Here is a 24,985-nt window from a genome sequence, read left to right as displayed (position 1 = left end):
TTCTTACATTTGATCAATACATTTAATTAATATATTAAAGGGATAGTTCACCCAAAAATGAAAATTTGATGTTTATCTGCTTACCCCCAGTGCATCCAAGATGTAGGTGACTTTGTTTCTTCAGATGATTTTTCATTCCAACCGTTGTGGTCTGTCAGTCAAATAATGTGAGTGAATGGGAACACAATTTATAAGAGTAAAAAAAAAACATTGCATTGCATCAATGAATGTGAGACATTGCGTCGGCTGTCAGAGCGCGATCAGACCTTACTAAGCGAGTGCTGAACGCAGTTGGATATAGTGGTGTATTAGAGGTAAAAAATGATATAAATACTGTTCAGTTTCTCGCACAAACCGATTGTTTCGTGTCTTAGGACATCAATGTGTCGTCATGAGCCGCAGGGTTTAATTTGGATTTGTCTGTGCAAGTTTTATTGACTCTTATAGATGGAGTTCCCATTTACTCGCATTATTTGACTGACAGACGGTAACGGTTGCAGTTAAAAATCATCATCTGTGTTCTACTGAAGAAACAGAGACTCCTACATCTTGGATGCCCTGGGGGTAAGCAGAAAAACATTACATTTTCATTTTTTGGTGAACTATCCCTTTAAGACACTATAGGGCTGTTTTCAGTTACATGAAACAAAAGGCATCTTACCTCTACAAAAGTGGCACATAAACAACATCTGAATATAACTTTGATACCAAGTCGGTACTAAAATTTAAAAAATGCGATGCTTTGAGTGCTGTTGAGCAAATTCGTAAACACCTCTGATTGGCCTTTGTGTTCACGTGCTCATCAGATATGTCTGTGATTGGCTACAATGATCAACGCACGGGACCGTTTGAAAGCACACGGAACTGTTTGAATTTGAAAGTGGGAGTGCATAAAAGCACGACCGGTGCACTGATAGACGCCTGCTTTCAAACGCTCCAGTTTGTCTCTGTCTAAGCGCTTGGTGGAGAGTGTCAATGATGTCTATTTTTACAACATGTTTTTGAAGCATTGATCATTGTAGCCAATCACAGACATGCAGTATCTGATGAGCATGTGAACACAATGGCCAATCAGAGGTGTTTACGAATTTGCATAAGAGCACTCAAAGTGTCACACTTGGTACCGAAGTCGGTACTTTTGACAAAACTAATCTGAAATGGCATTTAGATACATTTACAAATGCATAAATACTAAGATAAACATTTAAAAAAAAATTTTTTTTAAATAATGAAATATGAAATTATTTTTAAAATGAAATGACATTTTAAAATCTGAAACTAAAACTGCTAGTAGATGGTGTCAAGTCCCATTCATTACAGTAAATCATTCATTTAAAGTTTTTTTTTGTTTCACAAAAATGGCTGATTCATTCAAAAAAGAAGCAAGTGACTATATTTATAAATGGATTATTGAATCATTCACTGTGAATGATTCAATGATTAGTTAAAAAAAAAACAGATTCATTCAGTAACGAAACACTGCTGTGTGCTGCTTTGGCTTAGTTTGAAACTATGGCATTCTAACTCATTGGTTAATTGACAAGATTTGCTGTTTGGTTATAATTACTTTGGTTAAAATCACTCTTTCAAATAATTTCAGAACAAATGGTTACATATTAAAGGTATAACTTCTTTAGCTTTAGCACAGACCTTGTAGTTGCTCAATAAAAGTGTGCTCTGGATTTTAAAAGAGACACTTTCACACTTTCTCTCTGTTGATAATGCCATCAGCTGTGCGTAATGGAGGCGGGATTGATTAGACGGTTGGCTGAATGGACTACTCAGTGTCACATTCATAAATGTATTACTCCACACAACTTGCTGAGGCAGCAAAGTACAGGAATGGAGTGGAGTTTGTGGACAGTTTTAGTTTTGGAGACTGTTAGGATGTTGGAGGCAACAGCTGCTCCCACTGTGTGATTAATGAGGTAAGACTCGAGACAGTACTGCCTCTTCCCTCTTCCTCCAATCAAAATACAGCCTGAGCCAATGCCTGCTGAACATAGCGGGTCATAATAACATAATGCAGACCCAGTTTAGCAACCCCATAGCAAAGTGGGAAGGACGGGTCAGCAAAAAGCTTCAGATCAACTCCTGCATACTGTATGTTCTTTCCAAAGGAATCAATGGTTATCAAGAAAAGAAAATGGGATGAGAGAAATATCTATACACATATGTGGCAGAAGTGACCCGCTGTGACGCCCTGATTCAAGGCCTTCATCTGTATTCTTCAAGTCTCTGCCAGGCAGGAAGCGAGGGGAAGCAAAAAGGCTCCCAGAATTCCCCACGGCGGGACTGATTAGAATAAAAGACCCACAGTACTGGCGGAACGAGCTCCTGGGAGCCAGGACACATTAACAGCACTAAGAGCCGTTTCATTCCAGCTCATTGCATGGCTCACAGATCAAGGCTCCATAGTCTTTCTGACATAAAACCGCCATCAGCATTTCTCTCCTCCAAACGCCAGTCTATAAACCGCTAGGCAAACTCCATAATTTGCTCTTGGGCGGTGATCTCGCAAATGGGAGCCTGAGACGTTCACGTGGAGGCGACGTGCAAGTGAAATTTGATAGGAAAATAGTGTAGGTGGCTGGAGCATCCCTACGGCCCACTTCATTTGAAACATGCGCCTATAGCGGGGTACACCCACTCATATATCTCTGCGACTGAGCTGCTGTGAATATGACTTTAAATAAGATGAAGGAGGTGATTTACAAAACTCCACAGAGAATCGATTCTGAAACCCGAGGAGAAAAAGACACATGCCAGTATATACTGCAACTGGTGTGTTTACTGATAAATGCAGCTCATCATTTTGAATGATATTGGAGAAAGAACAAAAATTAGATGTTTGCCGCCTGTCGGATGACCCTCCAGTGTTTTCATTTCACTGTAATGAAAATCCATCCATCTTGCAGTTGCATTTCATTCTAATCTCCCTAGGAATTAAATAGATGCTTCAATGGCATTTTTGGACTCCTCACCTTTTGCGTTCCAACTAATAAACGGTGCGGTGCAGAAGAGAAATGAATTCTGAAATGAGCATTGTGGATGTGTGGGTTTAAGTGACTCATGCGCACCAGCTGAGATGTTCTGCGTCTCCATCCAGCTGGTGTAACGCAGCCTCTGCTCCGAGCGTCACACAGCCATTCCTTCGCATTGTGCTGCTGACTAACCAATGAGATGAAAAAGCCCTGAAACTAATTGGCCACTCTGACGGCACTGTGGGAATGTGTTTGAAGTTTTCACACTGGTACTTTCACACTCTTGCTGACTCAGTTGAGCGCTCTGCTTCTGATCAGGGAGAGAGGCCCACAGGATGCATCAGGCTCAGGCTCTGGTTTATACTGCAGCAGTGGGAGGTAGACTAGCAAACATCCATCAAATTAAACCTTTATATCTTTTGCACTGTAAATCTAAAGTCTGGTCCATGCTGTAGCTTATTTAATTCCAAGGTAGGAAACTTGGAATGGGTCTGTTTGACCGGCACATAATACAGCCCCCACAGTTCAATTTTTAGGATGATTATTGGATGAATGCAACTGAAATCCATGACACAAAAATAACAGACTGGTGTGAAAGAAAGTGTCAACTGATTCAAATAATGACAGTGCAGTTTCCATGGCAGTGCTGGTCAGAGTTGGTAACTAAATCTATATATATATATATATATATATTATATATATATTATATATATATATATATATATATATATATATATATATATATATATATATATATATATATATATATATATATATATATATATATATATATATATATAAAACTAACTATATAAAAAAATGATAACTGAAATAAAGCTGAAAAAGATCTATTAGATGAAAAACTTTAGAAACGTTCATTCGGCAACTAAAGACATAAGACATAAAACTGTAATAATAATAATAATAATAATAAAGCTAAATAGAAACATTAAAATAATAATAATAATGATGATAATGCAAAAGCTACAATTAAAGCGAAAACTGAAAATACATTCAGTGTGACCATGTAATTCCAACTACTTAACTACTACCAGCTAATTGAGCATTGTGAAAACACTTACTTATTGACACTTTTTTTCTCGGCAGACTTTCACACTTTTGCAGAGATAAAGTCATGAAATAGTCTGTACTTATGGTGCATTCAAGTCATGTCGAAAAGATTGTATTTACGAACTCACATGAATGCCACCACAAAGTCGTAAATACCAGTGGGCAGCTTGGGATTTTCTTTAAGCCCTGATCTGTACGAGTTGGGGGCATGTCAGTGAGAAACATGGCGGTATAACACGATAAATTCTCTGCACAAAATATAATAGAACTGTAATACTATACTTGTAACCAAAGTTTACAGTGGCTTCATAATTGAATTAAAAACATAAAAAATCTAATTTCAAAAACCTCGCTGTATATTTGTGTAGTAAATGAAGAGAAGGTACACTGCAATCTTGCTATGACAAAAGTGACTTAAACACCTTCCCACCTGTTAAAGGTGCCATCGAATGTTTTTTTACAAGATGTAATATAAGTCTAAGGTGTCCCCTGAATGTGTCTGTGAAGTTTCAGCTCAAAATGCCCCATTGATTATTTTTTTTTTAATTATTTTTTTTTAACGGCCTGTTTTGGGGCATCATTAGAAATGTGCCGATTCAGGTTGCGGTCCCTTTAAATCACGCGCTCTCCGCCCCCGGAGCTCGCTTGCCTTAAACAGTGCATAAACAAAGTTTACACAGCTAATATAACCCTCAAAATGGATCTTTACAAAGTGTTCGTCATGCATACTGCATGCATGCGTCAGATTATGTGAGTATTGTATACTGTTATATTGTTTACATTTGATTCTGAATGAGTTTGAGGCTGTGCTCCGTGTCTAACGGCTAATGCTACACTGTTGGAGAGATTTATAAAGAATGAAGATGTGTTTATGAATTATACAGACTGCACGTTTAAAAATGAAAATAGCGACGGCTCTTGTCTCTGTGAATACAGTAAGAAACGATGGTAACTTTAACCACATTTAACAGTACATTAGCAACATGCTAACGAAACATTTAGAAAGACAATTTACAAATATCACTAAAAATATCATGATATCATGGATCATGTCAGTTATTATTGCTCCATCTGCCATTTTCGCTGTTGTTCTTGCTTGCTTACCTAGTCTGATGATTCAGCTGTGCACAGATCCAGACGTCCTGCCCTTGTCTAATGCCTTGAACATGAGCTGGCATATGCAAATATTGGGGGCGTACATATTAATGATTCCGACTGTTACGTAACAGTCTGTGTTATGTTGAGATTCGCCTGTTCTTCGGAGGTCTTTTAAACAAATGAGATTTATATAAGAAGGAGGAAACAATGGAGTTTGAGACTCACTGTATGTCATTTCCATGTACTGAACTCTTGTTATTTGACTATGCCAAGGTAAATTCAATTTTTAATTCTAGGGCACCTTTAAACATGAACTTCCAAGGAGGACTTGAACGAATAATTATTACTTTTGGATGGATGGAAATTCTAAACATATCCTGGTCATTTTCTGCTACTGTCTTCATGTTTCTGTACCAGTTTTATTTGAGCATTTATGTACTATTATAATATTCTCACTATTAACTAACAATTAACTACAACTTTTGCCAAAATAAACTTCTAATTACTGATAATTAATAGTTAGTAAGGTAGTTGTTAAGGGATGTAGATCATGTGTAGGGAATGTGATCATGCAGAATAAGGCATTAATATGTGCTTTATAAGTACTAATAAACACCTAATATCCTAGTAATATACATGCTAATAAGCAACTAGTTAACAGTGAGAACTGGACCCTAAACTAAAGTGTTACCGTAAGTTGATAACTCAAGCTTACCTGACATGATAGGTTGGCCAGTCATGCTCATGGGGGCCATTCCGAGGTTGTTCATGGCAGTAGCCCAAGCATTAGGGTCCGACATGGGCATCGCTAAAGAGTTGGAGTCCATGGCAATATTTCTGAGCCCCTCTGAAAGAGAGAGAAAGAGAGAAATCATGCAGTTTGATTCACTGGACACATTCAGGATTAAATGTGTTGTCTTGTATTGTGTACGTATGTAATATATGGGTTTTAAAAGTCTGAGCTGAGGACTGGAACTTCATAAAATGTTTGAGCTGAGAGAAGCAAGATGTAATGTGTTCGTCGGTTTAACACATAAAACATATTTTATTAAGATAAATTGGGAACCAAAGTTCTTCTGAAAACTAATTTATGTACTATTAACACAGCGGAGGTGCCAATGTGCTTTAGCACATCATCACTTCAGAGAAAACAGACTGCCATAATAACTGCTGCCAGAGGTCTGATAAACTTCAGCATCGCCCACCAAAAGAGTGAACGGCATAAACAGAGAAATAGAGTTCAGAAAGTTCCCATATCTGAAGAGTGACCACGCTTCCAGTGTGTGAGAGAACATGTGGCTCCTGCATGGAGTGGGTGGCAGTCACGTGGATGTGAGGAGATCATTTCTACCAACTATTGAGAAAATGTCTTTGTGGTTGGTCAGGGAATTATTATACAGAGTTAATGGAAAACAGCAGTGATAATTAGTTCTCCGGTTCTCCAGAGGGGTATTAGAGGGGTATTAAAGGGGGTTTTGGTCAAACATCTAAAAACAGCACATTTATTTAGAGCAGAACATAAAAAATGACTTTCCCGACCCTTCTCGCAAGGGTTTACGGTATCTTTTAACATTTAAATAACATTGTGTCTGAATTAGCATAATTATATGTCAACAACTGAGAGATTCTGCTTTCAGCTGTTCACGTACATGCACTCAGAAATGATTAGTCTCTGTGGCAACACTATTGATCCATGTGCAGCTTTGTTGCTGATAATTAATTTCTATTTATTCGCATCTATACTATTTTGCAAAACACTGTGGAAAAAAGTGAAGATAGAAACATTGGTAACATTGACTGAAATAAAATGACATTTCGAGAACTGGAACAACTACCTTTAAATGTTGAAGGGCTGCAGGTTTTACTTTAAACTTGCATGAGATTTACAAAGATGTGCATGTTTTTTCTTTACCAGTAATATAGTAATTCTGACATGACATGAGAGTGAATTCAAAGTCATGTTTCACTGATACCATCCTGGTATTGGATTCAACAATCAGCAGACATCATGCTCTGATGCTTAAGAAAGTGTGTTGTTCAGAGCTCATCTCTCAAATGTCTTCACTGCAAAAAATGCAGTTCTTATTTAGAATTTTTGTCTTGTTTCTAGTCAAAATATCTTAACGTTCTTAAATCAAGAAGCATTTTCTTGACAAGTAAAAATTATTTTCTTGTTTTCAGGAAAAATAAGTAAAAATTAAGTTGTTCCTTAAAACAAGCAAAATAATCTGCCAATGGGGTAAGCAAAATAATCTTATTTCAAACCAAGAATAAGGTATATAATCTTGTTTTCAGTTTGGACTAAGATTATTTTGCTTACCCCATTGTCAGATTATTTTGCTTGTTTTAAGGAAAAACGAAAAAACAAGAAAATAATTTGTACTTGTCAAGAAAATGCTTCTTGATTTAAGAATGTTAAGATATTTTGACTAGAAACAAGACAAAAATTCTAAATAAGAACACAATTTTTTGCAGTGTTCCTCTCAGTCATCTAAACAGAAGTCCAACATTTCCAGTGAAAACAGCTGTTTAATCATGTGTATCAGCAGCTTTGTTTACACGGACCCTAATAATCCGATTATAATTGGACTAGTAGCACAGTCGGAATACAAAATGCCACATGTAACCAAGACAATCGGGATGAATCCGACTAAAATTTCATTCAGATTATAAGGGGTGGTTTAAACCTGACATGTAAACACTCGATCGGATTGAAAACCCGAGAGGAGAGCACTGCACACGTACAATGACGTATAAATGGCATTCTCAGAGATGGTCTTATTATTGATTTTATTGTTGTTGATGGTCCTATTATTAAAACCAATCATATTACAGCCTTGACGTCATTGAATTTTGTTCAGAGTTGTGTGACAGCCATAAACTGGATCATACCTGTTGCACAGTTCACCCTTTGCAGAGAGTTTGATTGACAGGGGATCTGACCAATCATAACACTGAATCCACCATTTTGTCCAACAAACAAACTAGACAAGAGAGTTAGTACATTAAAGTCAGTGGACTTGAACTTGAAAAATGATGTGTACTGATGTCTTTCCACTGTTGAATACCTTCATACCTTCTGATGTTCATTCACATTTATTTCATGCAAAAACTAGGACGAGTTGATTGGTTTACATGTCACTTGAACTGAGGCGCTAGAGCGATCTGTCATGACTTATTGAAGAGCCACAAAATGGTATTTATTGTTTGAATTTCTTTTTAAAAAATGACCAAATTTGATTCATGCTAAAAGTAACCTCCTCTGTCTTGCCTGTCAGCATATTGTCAGTGTCCTCTTTGTATTTTTCACTGCATAAGAGCGTGAAGTGTGGCGTGAGAGTGCCATGGCTTGTTGGACATAGCAACAGTAACTAAGGGGGGTGGGTCTTTCGAAGGGTCAATTGTCCTTATAAAACAGCTTTTTTTTGTTTTTTTCCAGCATAAACCCTTAAACAGATCAATCCAAAACTAATGTTTAAAAGCAAACATGTTGAAGATTAGCTGATGGGCTGTCAATTTATTAAATGATAAGCCATTACCTCACAAAAGCGGCAATTTTTGGCATTCATTCTCTGCGTACCGCAGCGTTAGCAAGCATTACACTTTTTTGGCTAAGGTTGCAGGTTTGCCTTCAGGTGGCTTTGCCGTTGTTGTTGTTGTTGAATATAGTGTAATAACTGACTGTTGTGTTATTATAAAATTCTCCTTCCACTCATAGTCTGTGAAGTGGAGCAGGAAAATGTCGTCCCAGCAGTCCTTTTTTGGACTCTAATCCATAGAAGCCTTGTTTTGGGTGCAGGAAGGGGCGTTTTTACACCCTGATAAATATAAGCAGCACGGCACGAAACTTCATGCGCTCGTTGACTCCTAATTAGGACCCGAAATAGAAAATATTAGATAAAACAGAGAAAAGAAGCAGTGTAGGGATAACTATATTTGGGCAGTGTGCGCATTGAAGCTTGTGGAATATAAACACTCACATCAACCTGATCACTTTATTTAGAGTTCATGTAAACACTATGTTTGGATTCATCAATCAGAATAAATTCATTCAAAAAGAAACAAAAGGTGTCCATGTAAACGTAGCTAGTGTAAGCGGATTGGAGCTACAGGCAATTTCCTCCTGCTGAAAGCAGTCTGTAATCACTCCTTTCCAAATTCCAAATGCCAGACTTTCCATTTTCCGCTCCTCAATCACTCCTCACTCATTGGTTAAACAAACTTTACTCCAAAACTACTGTTCAAATGTTTTGTATGCTCACCAAGAGTGCATGTATTTGATCAATTCCATCTCTCATTCATTCTGACAGCTAATATGCCATTAACATTTAATACATAGTGAAACCATGCATTGTGGCCCATTAACATGCATGTTATGATTGTGATGGAGCGGTACAGTGAGAGAACACGGATCATGAGGCTTTCGCTCCAGGCAAAAATCACAGAACTGTTTTCCCTGATCCCTGTCCAGTCTGCACCGCTCACACGCTCTGATCAGCAGGCCAGAGGAACATTACTAAAACCTGATCCGCAGTGTAAACACATGGAAATCAAAGCATGTAAGTGTTCAGGATTACTATGGATAATGCAATGCCTCAGAAGACTGAATCTGAAGCCCAAACTTTACTTTCTAATGAAAAGACGTAGGTTTTGTATACAAGCTGTGGATCTGAAGTTTGTTTGGTCAAGGACTGGAACTCATTAAAAGCTCTTTCAGTGGAAAGCAAAAATGCATTTTTAAGATTGCTTCAAAGATTACAGCACAGGATGTTTGCTGGACCAATCGCTTCCTCTGCCAAGGCTGAAGAGGCCATTTGTCTTGCTAGGATGGAGAGGAGAATGAGACTGATGATGCAGCAAAATCAATGAGTAAAACCACCTAAACTTTATAAAGAAAAAAAAAAAAAAAAAAAGATAAATTGACAAAATGCCTGTGTGATTTGTGAAATAGCATTCAAACTCTCTTGGGTTGCATGCTTGTATTATATATGTGGCCATATATAATATGACAGGGTGAGGAAGATTGACTAGTTGCCCAACAACAATTAGTGACACTGACTAGTTCATCTAGAATATTATTTTTTTGTCTTTCTTTTTTAAGACATTGTTAAATTGACAAGTTGATAGACAACAAACTGATTAGTTGATTTTGAAAATATGTAATTATGCACATGACAAAAAATAGAAGCCAAAATGCACATATTGTCCATTTCCAGAGAGGCTTATAGCATGTATTTACTGTAGTCAATTGTCCTGACCTAACAAACCCACTTTGAGAGGAAATGACTTCCCAGGGGACCGTTTCATCTCTTTAGGTTTATATGTCCTTTGGGTCTCTAAGTCACCTTTCTAAAACTTCTGAGAGAAAGAGAAAGAAATAGAGCAATTAGAAAAAAAAAGGCTATTTGAAAGTCACAGGGGATGGATGGGGGATGTGTCCCCCACTGGCCTGTTTTTCTTCATCTACAGTTCTGTCTCTCTGCTCTCTCTCACACACACACACATTGGGTTTCCATGTTTTATGGGGACATTCCATAGACATAATATTTTTTATACTGTACAAACTGTATATTCTGTTCCATAACCATCACAGAAAACTTTCTACATTTTTACATTTTCAAAAAACACAACTTACTATGATTTATAAGCTGTTTTCCTCATGGGGACCAAAAGATGTTCCCACAAGGACAAGGATTTTGGATATTGCCATAACATAGGGTATACCTGAACCACACACACACACAACTCCGCCACTGTGTGGTCACAAAACTTTCTCAATAAAGCTGTCCATGGCTCACTGCCCAAAGCTCCCTCCGAAGGCCAAGAAAAACTCAGAGAAATTTATTTTACGATCTACAAGGTCTTAACAGCAAGACGGACAATTACTGGCTCTTAAGCAACTGGGACAACTTTACCAGGAAGTTGAGAACAAGAAGTGAAGCAAGGAGGATTCATGCCCACGTGCATAGACAGTCATATATATATATATATAGACATATATATAGTTAATGGGGTCCAAAACAACATTGTATTATTATTATTAATAGTAGTAGCAGCATCATTTTAACCTGTATTTATGTACATATTTAGCTCTCTCTTGTTAATGTCAACATATGTGCAGAGTAATATCTGACATCAAGTTGTTGTGTACAATCACAAGACAAGGAGTGTCTAAACAGCTCTTAATTTGACATTTAATGTGATATTTTAATTTGATTTACACTGCATAATTTAGCACAAAGCAATTGCTAAACTGCCAAGTATTGTATCAAACACAATAGAATAAATATGTTCTAAAATACAACTTCCATAAACGTCTGTGCATCTAAAAGCCACTCAAAAGCCATGTGCAGATTACTTTTTTTCACTTCAAAAGCAAGACTGGTTCTCTCTGGGGAGATTTTTCAAACTGGAGAAGGCAGACAGGCAAGCATTAGAATGAAGTCTTTGGGGACACGCCACAATTGCAAACCTCATTATGCCAAACCATCACGATTTCAATCAGCCTTTTGGATCACCTTGAAAAGACAAGTTAAGCCAGCTAACAACAAATGATTGTTGCTTTATACTCAAGTGTCAGATGCCAAGCAGAAAACATCTCCATTTGATCCCATAGATCACTTATACAGGGTTGAGACCATGTAGGTCCGAGACAGACCAAGATTTCTTGAAAACACTAGATATCAGGTGTTCCAGCTTCATTAAACGTGTTGAGAGCCCTTCTATTGAGAAGATATGAAGCCTATCAAGTGATAAACATTTTTTTTTTTCATGGAATAAACACTTCAGAAAGAGTGCTCATGCATCTCAAGAGCTTTAATGAAGGCAATCTGCAATCAAACATCTATGGATTACCCATATCTTAATGAAGTTAGAAGGAAGTATGATCACTTGAGTAAATACACTTTTAACACGGATTTAAGTGATCTGTAGGACAGTACTTGAAGTGTTGTCTTAATGGTCGGAAATCAGTTGGTTGGATGCTAATTAGTCAGTCCAGTCCAAGTAAAACACACAATATACAGTATATATAGTAATGTGTTTATCACTACAATATATATATATATATATATATATATATATATATATACACACTAGTGTTCAAAAGTATGGAGCCAAGAAGATTTGAATTTATTTATTTATTTATTTGTGTTTTTTTCCCCTCACTTTATTTAAATTTTCCATATTAACAAAATATACAATTACAAAACATATACATATACTTATATACCCTCTATATATCTTTTGTTAATAAAATGATCCACACAGCAAATAACAAATCAATAAAATTAATACTAGAAAAAAAAAACATCAAATAAAAAACAATCAAATAGTAAAAAAAACAAAAAAAAAAAAAACAAAAAAAAAAAAACTGTAAAGCTTGGTCATCCAAAACTATAAATAAATGAATAAAATAATAATAATAAACAACAGCCAACATATCCCTAAAGTAGGGTACCGGTCTATATGCCGGGGGAGGAAAATAATTACTACCAGAGGAGATTAGGTGAATGAGGGCCTTTAATTTCCCTACATATCCTAGGAAAGGTCCTCAAATTCTATTGAAATTATCAGAGGATCCCTTCATTGTGTGTCTGATTTTTTTCTAGTTTAATAAAATGGAAAATATCTTTAATCCATAAAGAATGAGTAGGAGGTTTAGGCGATTTCCAGTTTAATAAAATTAAATGTCTTGCCAGCAGTGTGACAAAGGCTACTATTTATTTACTTATTGAAAGAAAGAAGTTCTGTGCAACATTAATCGAGCCTCTGGTGACTCAATAAATTCAATTCTTTATTCCTCAAGGTGGCAATGTCTGATATGATGAAGTGACGTTTCACTCATAGTTACTGCAGGCAGAAAACAAAATACACAAGTTTCATCAGCAAAACTTGGCTCAGTGATTTACTGAACGCAATCAAACTCTCACTGTCACTTGATGAAATTTGGTGAAAAAGCTGTCAGCGATCAAAATATTGATTTAGAGGACATTTAAAACAATAGTTTTGAAAATATGGTTGAGATGGCGAATATGAGCCAGATGCTGAATGAACTGTGGAAGTGAACTCTGACGATGAAAGTGATGATAATAAAAAAACATGTGCTCAAATTGAACCCTTCCAAGTTATAAAAGGTAACAAAATATGCTATATTTGATTCTTTAGTAATAGTTATTAAAATATCAAGAGAGTTTTACACTATAATTAGCCGTGTTTCCACTGTCGGGCCTAAAGCGGGCGTGTTAGTGCGTACCAGGGCCAATCGGAGTCACTTCGGGGCTTGATCGTGCCTCGTCGGGGCTTCTTCGGGGCCAACGGCCCAGGTTTTTCGCCCCACCGAATACCTTGGTCCAAAGCGGGCCAGCTCGGGCTTGAGGAAGTGGTTACGAACAAAGGCGGAGTTTATTTGTGTGTGGAGACGGAGGTGCCATGGATGATTACATGTAGCTAACATCAGCATTAAAGACTTTTAAAATCATTTTAGCTCAAAACTCACTTTCAGACATCAGCAAGTGTTTGAAATAACTTCTGTTTGTGATCCGATGTGGATTCTGATCACCAAGACTATGCGCGCTATTACCATAGTAAACATGGTAAATACGATGGCTTGAAGAAATCAGTCAAATATATTCAGGCTATCACAATCATGTATTTATTTTATCTGTCAGCACGTCTCGTCTCTCAACGGACTGATATCCATATTTAGCTCTGCATATTTCATAAAATAAAGCAACTCCATGTTTTCGGGATTGTTTCTCTGTCACTGGAGAGAGTGCTAAAGCTCCTCAGGTCGTATTTTTGGTGGAAAATTTTTAGAAATTATTATTCTTTGTAAATGTGATGTAAACATACTGTACTATGACTACAAATAAACAGAAACAGACGCGACTGAATAAGTAGGCTACGTATGTCCTCTTTCTTTTGTGAAATAACAGTAAATCCCACTTTATTTCTGTGACTAATGTTAAATCTTGAAACAAATGAATTCATTATGATTAATTTGTTTGGGAAAACATTGATGCATGTAAACAACAAAATGCCAACAATGCCTTCTTTTATCATGTTCACTTTACGATCTTGCTAGTTTCCAGTAATTTCTTTCTGATTATTTTTCTGATAAAACTTCCATTTGTTTGTGAAATGACGGGATTGTGTGACGCTGTTCCAGAGAGGCAGTTACGGGCAGGTTTAAGTAAAGCGCTACTGAGCTTCTGGCCCGACGTTGGAAATGCAGTGTGATTTTAGACTCGGCACTCCAAGTCCGGGGCTATTAGCCTAGCCTGGCCCGCTGAAAGCCCTGGCTCGCACTGGCCCAACAGTGGAAAAGCGGCTATTGAGACAGTTAGAGAGCGATCCATGTTATATAAAGATATGGGTTGATAAAGACCAGAAAAAGAAATAATAATTGGAGAATCATTCATGCATTTAAGGATAAACAAACAAACAACAAAAAAAACACACACATTTAGAAAACTCACAGACCCCAACCTTTTGAATTAATCTCAGCACTAGGTAGGTTAATATGTCATGGACCATATTTTCCAACACAAAGATAGCACCCAATGAATTAAAATAATAATAATATGATGTTTAATTGAAAAATATGTCCTTAATATTATTTTATTATGCAGTAACCATGTAATCAAAGCTAAAGGCACTCAAGGCTGTATTATTTTGTCAATAAAGTCATGGCTAAAAGTGTTGCAGGCACATCATACCTACCTATGCCCTTCAACCATGACTATATTCACAAAATAGCACAGCCTCTTGAACATTTAAAGTTTCAAAAATGCTCAGTAGAACACATATCAGCAACAGACATACTGACGGTTGAGTCACCGGCTGTCTTAAGTTAGTACATGTGATATAATTGAGCGCACTGTGCTATAACTCAGTTTACATTTACAATTTTAGGCCTTTGCTAGCCTTGAATGGTGTTTAAGAAGCAAAAAAGGAATGAGAAAAACATTGCGCAGTGAGAATGTTTTTGTCCCCATCTGAATATGATTTTACGAAAGGAAAAGTGAGTCTGTTAAGTTGAAACAGACATTGTTGAATGTTGGCTCAGTTTCTCTGGCTCCTGTGAGCTCAGTCCGTAAGCGGCTTTCACTGTTTCTGCCTTGAAAAAGAGGCTTGTTATAATGTGGCCGGCATTACCGATGAGGTGGATTCTGCCGTGGCTCAAACGCCCCGGACCCATTACAGCCGGCCCTCACAAACATGACAGCAACAAGGTCTTTCTAACAATGCGACTAGTGCTGTGATCCGACGTCTGTGTGTTTACACAAATTATTTATTTCCAACGTCTCTCTTCTGGCTGGATTAAGGGAATAATTAGTTTTGGGTTCCAGCTCAGTGGCAGTGACATTTCCCTCGCTGCTCTACATTCATCCCCCAAATGCACAATTTAGGATGTGCGCATCAAGGCTTTGAGCTCTGTTTGAGCCGTTTCTGAGGGAAACAGGGTCTGACTGCACTGCTGGAGCAGCACCTTCTGAGCTCTCAGACATGAGGAGTTTAATAGAGAGCAGTCATCAATAAAGAACCATCATTACCAAACATTTCAACTCAAGAGAGGCGCGCTCACGCGTGCAGACCACCACGTTACAACATCTACACTCACACCAAAAATAACTGCTGAGAAATGTATACAGTATGCCTGGAATAGCAGGCCACAAATAAAGCGAGAGATGGAATCCCTAAGAAAACATGCAATGGATTTTTTCTTTGATCAGGGTCGCACTGAACTTGAAACAGCTCTACTGTATGTCTGACAGTGATAGAGCACTTCCACATCAGTGTCTGACACTACAACTACACATTTATTGTAGTAGACAATTCAGTGACTCAGAACATTTGGTCATATTGCCAGCCATCATGGAAGGCTGAGACGTTTGCATAGTTATAATTGTATATTTGACAGATGCAGAATAAATTATTAGCAGCGAGAAAATTAAGACAGAAAATAAATAATACAGCATGGATTTGTCAGTCTTCAAAAGTGAGAGATACAGCATGCACTACTACTACTGTTCAAATGCTTGCGTTAAGTAAGAATGTCTTAATGCTTGTAAAATAAGTCCTTTATACTCATAAAGTCTGCATTTATTTGATCAAAAATACAGGAAAAGCATTAATATTGTTAAATATTATCACAATTTAAATTAGAGATGCACGGATAATAAATTTCTTCGCCTATACTGAGAACAGATTACTCAGATATCTACTCATAATATCTGCTGATACCGATAGTTTGTTTTACTGGAATGACAGGGTAGGGAGGAAATTGTTAAAGTCGTTATTTTTGTTTTGTTTTGCGCACAAAAAGTATTCTCGTCGCTTTATAACATTAAGGTTGAACCACTGTGGTCACTTTGACTAGTTTATCAATGTCTTTACTACTTTTCTGGAACTTGTATGTGGTAATTTTGTTGCTTTCTATGGGAGATAACTTCAAAAACTCTTGGATTTCATCAAAAAATAACTTGGGGTGCGTTCACACTTGTAGTTCAGTTCGTTTGGTTCATTTGGTCCGGACCAAAGAAGAAAAAAAAAACATTTAGTCCTGGTCCGGTTAGCGTTCAGATTGGCAATTTTATCACTGAACCAAAAGATACCAAACCTTAAGGCATAGGGATACATTCACAACGTGATTGGTCGGATTTCATGACGTATTGCCTATTTTGAGACGTAACTTACCGAACATCCAAAACAGTGATGTTTGCTGAGGTAAATGCGCTCGTTGTGTGTGTGTAGCCTGCATGTGATGGTATTTTGGCCAGCTGGGGACTCGTGAAGAGCTTATAAAATGTGTAAAGTAGTCAAAACAGCAGTGGGAATCCATCCGACACACACAAACGATCTGCTGCGTGGAGACGCGCATCTGATGCCTGTGATGGGCAAACTCGCGACTATGACAAGAAAAACCGACATGCGTGAGGATTCTGTCCTTTTTAGGGTCTCGTCTTCCTGTTTTTGGTTCGGTTACATGTCTTTGGTCCGTGTTGCGTTCATACATCATTCGAACCGCACCAGAGTTTGTTTGGAAACGGACCGAGACCCATCTTTTCAACGGCCTCGATCTGCTTGTTTGGTGCACACCAGGGTTCGGATGGCAGCATTCACATATGTTCAAATGAACCGCACTAACCGAGCAATCGCACCAGGGTTCATTTTAATCGAACCAAACATGACAAGTGTGAACGCACCATTAATGTGTGTTCTGAAGATGAACAAAGGTCTTACGGGTGAAACGACATGAGGGTATGTAATGACAGAAACTTCATTTTTAATCCTAAGTGATTACATGAGACATGATACATTTTGGTAAGTTGTACAGTATGTTTCAATATACCTTTTGATGTTCATGCATGTTTTTTTTCATGCTAAAACTTGTATTGAAGAGGAAGAGATGACGTTTGCCACATGAACTGAGGTGCTATAGTGATCTGTTGTGTCAGATAAGAGCATCAAAATGCCATTTACGAGATGGAGTTTTTCGCCCTACCATAGTACTTCAGCGTGACCTTTCCAACATGAATACGTAATGCGTGACGCATTGCAGAGCAGTGCAAGATGAGCATTTGTGGTTAAAAAGTATCTAAACTTTCATTATTTCAGAAAATGACATTGTTTCTCTAGATAAAAATCTTATTCATGTAGAGCTCTTTGAAGCTGCACTGAAACTGACATTTGGACCTTCAACCCGTTGAACCCCAGTGAAGTCCACTATATGGAGAAAAATCTTGGAATTTTTTCCTCAAAAAACAATTTCTTTTCGACTGAACAAAGAAAGACATAAACATATTGGATGACATGAGGGTGAGTAAATTATCAGGAAATTTTGATTCTGAAGTGAACTAATTCATTATTGTCATGTTAACTCATATGGTATGAGTTGCAGTCTGACATGTTTTTCCGTCCCCTTTTGATTGACAGGACATAATCAGCCAATAGTGAAAATAATTGCTTTTATCAGCTTATACATCGGTGCAAACTGTATTCATTAGAAGATTATTTTTACTGCATTTATTTGATTACATCTATTACATGCAATTATTTATTGAATATTTTAAGCAATTTAATTGCTTGTTGCTGCTATTTTAGTGTTTCTAACAACACCTTAAAAATAGTAGCCACTGCCACCACATGAATTCATAAAACTAGTGAAGAAACTTGATGAACTCATGCACACACTGATGCATATTACGTTAATATCCATGACATGCAGCTCTCAACTGCTGGGATCCTGAGAGACTGAAATGTGACTGAGCAAACCCTCGACAGAAGCAGCAGCAGCAGCAGTCTGACACTGTGAGAATGACATGAAAGGAGCAGCACTTCAGCTAATGCTTAAACACAGGGGTCAGCCATCACGATAAGCTGCTTTGAATTTCATATCAGCAGCTCAAACACAGGCTCATCATTGTTTCGGGCTTTCTGTGAAAGACAGGTCCCGTCACTGATTCCCCTTTGTGCATCTCTCACACTCTAAGAATGCAGACTACCAGTAAAAGCCATTTAAATGATTTGACTACATGAAATTTTCTAAGCCAAGTAAATTCTTAATATAGACATTTATATTGCCTTAAAATGTAATTTAAAGCCATATAAATGGTTTAACAGTGGGTCATGCTCTATGTGGCTGTACTGTTGAGATCTTAAAGGGGTGGTTGATTATAATTGCACTTTAACTTTAGTTAGTGTGTAATGTTGCTGTTAGAGCATAACAACATCTGCAAAGTTACGACACTCAGAGTTCAATGCAAAGGGAGATATTTTCTTTTACAAAATTCTTTGTTTAAGGACTTCAACAAATGGCTGGTAGGGACTACAACGAGATTCTTACTGGGTTAGTGACATCACTAACTCTAAAATTTACATAAACCCGCCCCCAAGAACACGCAACAAAGGGGGCGGGGCCATGTTGGGCTGCTTTAGAGAAGAGGAAGAGTTGTTGTAGTAGAGTTTTGCTGACATGCCGTCATTTTAGGCCGGACTGCTTCACAAACGAGGGTCAATTCAACACAAAAGATGAACATGACGGCACATGCTAGTGGATGAGTTGAATCAACTCCACAGCAACTACATCAATTTATCCACTAACCATTCAGAAACGTCTAAAAGTTGTAACTTCTTCCTGAGTCTCTCCATCAGTGTCGACTCCGGTTTGAACAATGTAAGGCTGAACACTTTCCTCATTTTGGCTGCGTGAGATTCTCCAGCTTTGTTGTTGTTGAGCAGCAGCTCATTTGCATTTAAAGGGACACACACAGAAATGGTGTGTTTTTTGCTCACACCCATTACACACAAAGATCTGTGGGGTATTTTGAGGTGAAACTTCACAGACATATTCTGGGGACACCAGAGATTTATATTACATCTTGTAAAAAGGTCCCCTTAAGATCTGCAGAAAAGCCAATCAAAGCTATGTGCTGATGGAGGGTAGTATAATTACTTGATTTATGCCGCCTTTAAATACTTCTGCATGAATTATGCAATTACAAGTACAGCAGAGCTCAGCGCCATCTAGGAAGTAATAGTCCATGCTACCTTAAAGACTACATCTGTGTGAGATTGAACCTCGCTTGACTGAATTAACAGTGTGCAATTTCCTTTAACTGGCCGGCGTTTGATCTGGAATTGTTATGCTAAGGACTGAAACAACCTCTTTACTTGTACAAATGCTTGCACAAAGGGTTCGAAAAGAGATAAGCTCTTTTAACCCAAACAGCGTTCAAGGACAAGAAATAATTAAAAAGTGACTTTAATTTCTTTGTGAAGTTTGTTTTAAAGAAAAAAAAGAGCAATTTATTGACTCTATGTTAAATGTGCTGTATAGAAAGCAGACTTGAGTCATGATGTGTTCAGCTATACGTGTTACAAGTAAAGCCCCTGGACACTTTTACAAGAGTAAAATGGAAAAAAGGATCAGAATCTTAAAGATAAAAGACTGTGAAAATCATATGGTAAAAACCTAAAAACAGTTAACAGGTTAGTTTTCCATTAAAATATATAGTTTTTCTTTTCAGTCATGTACATTCAGGGTTTTATGTAACAGTATATTTGAGGTTATATGTGGGGTTATGAGCTCAGTCAGTCGGGGCACAGAGATTTAAAAGCTTCCCTCGCACAGCTCTGATTTTCGCCTTGTCCCTGTGCGGAGTCTGTCAGGTCTCTCTGGGATTTCTGAACACTTGCATCTTGCTTTCAGGCATTACTCTGACTTGAATGGAGCATGGAGGTGGGGGGCTGTGTTAGAGGGGCCAGGGTTTACCGGTTTTTCCCTCCAGCCAGCCCAGGGGATGTGCCTTTGTTCCTGTACAGAGATGTCAGACATATGCACATGGAGAAAGGCCATTGCCCTGCATTCACAACCCATTTTACTTTTGTAATGGGATGTGCTTCAGAGTAAACAAGAATATTCAACGGAAGATGTGGGGAAGTAGGTTGGGGCATCAAAGTTGACTTTCATACCACAAATTCAGCCTTAAAAATGCATGAATCTGAATACACCAGAGATGTCCTGTATTTCTCCTTTACGTGTCTGCATTCAAAACCAGTGTCACATGCACATGGATGCAGATTCTAAATGGGTTCATCTGTAGAGAAGAAAACATGTTATTTCCTTTTACTGTGTTGGATCAGCACTGGCAGATGATGATGTTAACGCTTCGTTAATGAACAAATGAGTGGGGCGGGGACTGAGTTAAGAGTTTACTGATAAATTGTGGTGCTGTTTGCTTACCCACCAGAAGTGCTCATCTTTCTGCAGTCTTCCCCCTATTAACTTTAATTAATCACAACAACTTAATTAACAGAGCTTAATTATTACAGAGGAGTAGGCTGAGCTGTTTGAAACTGAGATCGGAGTGCCTCCATGGAGAAACCCTAATTCTCAAATGTACTGCACACACTGAAAATGCTGCTGACGATGCCTAAAAATCCTATATAATAAATATTTTTTTCATATGTAACTAGTATGATATATAAGGCAGGAATGGAGAATCTGCCATATATATTTTTTAATATTATCTCATTATTTGGCAGCAGGTTTATTAGGCTGCTGTCACTTTAAGACCTGACGCACGGATCCATTATACTGTTACACAGGTTTTCTTTCTCAACTGCTTACATTCACTTAAAACATAACTGACTGAATTTACGTGAATACTCAACAAGACCGGCATTTTGAAATTATTTTGTGTGTATTTGACTGTTTAAGTGCAATAACAGTGAAAAAGAAAGCTAAATTTTACTGGTATTGATACTATGTAAATGTTGGTACTGTGACAACCCTATAATATCTTTAATTATAGTCACTGGTACATGACAAGCTTTTCTTTCTCTCATGTGCACCGTTACTTTTCATACAAATATGTATTATACCTGAGGCTATCAATATATTGAGGGGAAAATTTTATATTTTTCTACATAGTTTTAGATCACACACATTTCATTCTTTTTTTCCAGTTTCATTTAAAAAACTTTGGGAAAGAAAAAAAACAACAACTTTAGAATCAAATTGCCCTGTGCACTTAGTGTTCAACCAGCAGTAATACCAGTGCAATCAGTTTGAACATGAATACTGTACCGGTGTGAAAATTACATTGTAGCAAGTCTAGTAATGAGTGTAATCTGTGCATTGAAAACGCCTTGAATAGTTTTTCATATCCGGTATGTATTTCCAAAAAAATAACTGTCAGTAATTTCAAGGTGTAAGACTCCAGAAGAGTACTGCTGTCGGATTCAATCGTATTCAACGAAACTCTAAAGAGGAAATACACTCATAGAAACCCTTAGAATTAATATCATGTTTGATCCTGTTGGCAACTCAAATTGTTTAGCACTAGAGGGCACAGAGAGCTTCCATGTCAGCCAAGTGGGTTTAATTTCCTTTGTTCCCTTGACAGATTACTACAGCAATTTACAGCAGATGTCAATATATTGCTGTGTGTTAGTGCAAGTGCCATTCAGTGGTTGCCGAAGATCAGGCATATATATTGTATTTGTATCACATATTTCAGTGTTTGCACACTTTTGTGAAAGTCTGACTAAAAAGATGTGTTGTTTTGACAAACTCTTACCATGTAATGCACAAATGAGAACCTCTAAAACAGATTTTTAATTGTCTCTAAGCTTGGAAGACAGTATTTGCTTACAATGTTTGCATATGTTGTAAATGCCTTTGCTCTGTACACAGAAACATCTTCTCAAAAAAGCCTCAATTCGTTTAAATGTTGGAGTCTGTGAGGACTATAACATGTGCCATAAAACCGTATAAGAATCTCAGAGCAGATATAACAATTTTCTTCACGTTCTCTGCCAAAGGCCTTAAACACAAGAGGAAGTGTCAAGGTAAAGGGACATGTAATAAAGAAGAGACTGACAGGGAGAATGGATGAGAGAAATAATAGAAAGCAGCAGCTGAAATATATGCCTTAATGTATACCATATGTAGAGGATTTAAAGAAGCAAATCCCACCATTAGTGGTCTGAGATTCTGCTAGGGAGTTTCGTTCTTTGCAAGTAATAAGGCCTAAAATTTATTCTGGCATTAGACCAGTAGAGGTAGTGTGGTTAGCACCCACACTCTTTTTTGTATGATTAATAGACTAAGTATATATAGATATATAAGCAAGACTAATCAGTAAGCCAATATTTGGCTATTATGACATTATTTGCATCAATCAAAAACCATGCTCACTTAATTGATTATCAGAAGTCTTACTTGCCCCTTCTGAAAGTTAAAGTGACATGTGAAGGCCAAATATGGTAACCCATACACTGAATTTGTCCTCTGCATTTAACCCATCCAAGTTAGTGCACATACATTAGGAGTAGTGAGTAGTGAACACACACACAATTCATGGATACACACACACCCGAAGCAATAGGGAGCCATTTTTGCTGTGGTGCCCGGGGAGTGATTGGGGGTTAGGTGCCTTGCTCAAGGCACCATTAGTCATTCCCTGCCGGTATTGAGAATCGAACCCACAACCTTTGGGTTACTAGTCTGACTCTTTAACTGAAACAATGCACATTCCCTGAGGAATATTCGATCCAAACGGTTCAGTTTCTCTGACTACGCTGTGATCAATGTATTACTGACAGCCTTTTCAGTAATACATTTATTGCAGCAGCTCCTGTCTGAAACGTGCTGATTTCTACAAAGCCCCACCTTCCAAAATGCCCAGAGTGCTCTGATTGGCCAAACACCTCTCTGTGTGTTGGAAATGTAACGCCCCTTTCCATAATCATGAGCTTCCAAGGCGTTAAGTAGTTGTAAACACACAGTAAATAATAATGTCTATAGTTTTACCATATCAGTTCGAGCCCGAGATATATTCTGAAAGTGCGGATGATCAAGCCAGTCGATCAGAACCAACTTTTAGTTTCTCAGTGGTCACTAGTCTTTGTATATAGTCTAGGTTGTACTTTCCCAGGTTCAGGAAGCTGTCCTCTGTAAAATGCCCTGTACTCAAGCAAACTTTTGAGTTGTACTTCTCAGGAAGAGCTTTATAAATAAATCTTATTCATAATTTTATCCCTTTTTGGAAGGTTTTGTATTCACATCCAAACACACAGGAAGGTCTGGATCGATAGAATAAATCCATTTGTGGGAGACTATGAGTTTTGTAACTTTGCAGAATGTATACATGCACAAAATACTAAAGGAAAAGTAATGCATTAAAAAGCATCCTGTGTAAGCACCAAGTACTACAACTGAAACATCTGAATGATTTGCAAAAGAAAGACCGAATTGACTCTAAACAAACAGGGGCATTTGTCCATCTAGTTCTGTATTTGAGGCAACCCTGTACAAAGAAATGTATTTCTTCGCAGTTAATTGGTCATTTTTGGGTGAACAGCAAGGGTCACTGAACAAATCATTGCATTACTCTTTTTTTGGTAAACAGATTCAAACTATTTAAGCCACCAGAAACAATCAAAGTGCCGATAGCTACTGATTTAAAAAAAAAAAAAAAAGTGGCAAAACATAATGTGATTGAATGAGAAACAGTACAGTAACACAGGCACAAAAGAGCATATTCAAAACAGGGGCTAGAAGAAAAAGGCATTATTGTTATTGTGATTGTTTTTGGCAATACATTGGCAATTTCCTTGGAGAAAAAACGCATTGCCTTAATTAGTTTTTTTGCACCTGTCAGGAGGTAGAGGAGGCTCCTTCAAACTTTGCACTTGTAACAAATGTCAACACATTTCTGAAGCTTCTAATTAGAGCTTCCTGTCTTGAAACAAGATTTCTTCTGCTCATTTGACAGCACATGCATTACGCATTCTATGACATGAATTAAAACAAACATCCTCATGCTGAAAGCCATCAAATATTGGACGCACTAAATTACGCCACAATTTAAAGTGCATATAGCAGCAATTTAGGATGACAGTAAGTGTTAATATGGAAATTAGGTCATTCCATGTTCAATTAACTTTCCGGTTTAATTTAGAATTGGCCTTGGTTTAAATCCCTTCAGAGAACATGCCCTCCCATCATGCTTTTTAAAGACATAAGAAAAAAGCAATACCATCATTCTTGTCAAATAATATCAGGTAGGGCTGCACGATATATATCGCACGATATGAAAAATAACATTGAACTTGAACGCGACTATTGCTTAAACGCGATTCTTAGCGTGATTATGAAAATCGCAAAGGCTGCGTTTATATTTTTTTGCGCATCTTGTCAATGAAGTATGGCCCCAATGCTAATACATCTGAAAGCACTGCGAGTTTGAGTCGCTTATAATGAACATTTGAAAAAGCAACACGTGTCAAACATCTTTTCAGACACGAGAAAAAATTATTAA

At 37.5% G+C, this 24,985-nt stretch overlaps 1 protein-coding gene across 12 annotated transcripts in view; it reads right to left on the bottom strand.

Annotated features, from left to right (window-relative positions):
- The window catches only part of enox2 (ecto-NOX disulfide-thiol exchanger 2), a 274,309-nt gene that overhangs the window by 101,308 nt on the left and 148,016 nt on the right, over window positions 1–24,985 (bottom strand). For 11 of the 12 annotated variants that reach the window (XM_067384994.1, XM_067384992.1, XM_067384996.1 and 8 more), the window contains one exon: window positions 5,869–6,000. In XM_067384994.1, the coding sequence (XP_067241095.1) occupies window positions 5,869–6,000 (132 nt within the window). Of the gene's footprint in view, window positions 1–5,868; window positions 6,001–24,985 lie in introns of those variants that run through there. The other variant, XM_067384999.1, reaches the window with a different exon arrangement.

Source organism: Chanodichthys erythropterus, chromosome 1, assembly GCF_024489055.1.
Source record: "Chanodichthys erythropterus isolate Z2021 chromosome 1, ASM2448905v1, whole genome shotgun sequence".
In the NCBI taxonomy this organism is placed as follows: domain Eukaryota; kingdom Metazoa; phylum Chordata; class Actinopteri; order Cypriniformes; family Xenocyprididae; genus Chanodichthys; species Chanodichthys erythropterus.
This window is presented reverse-complemented; position numbering and strand designations above follow the sequence as displayed.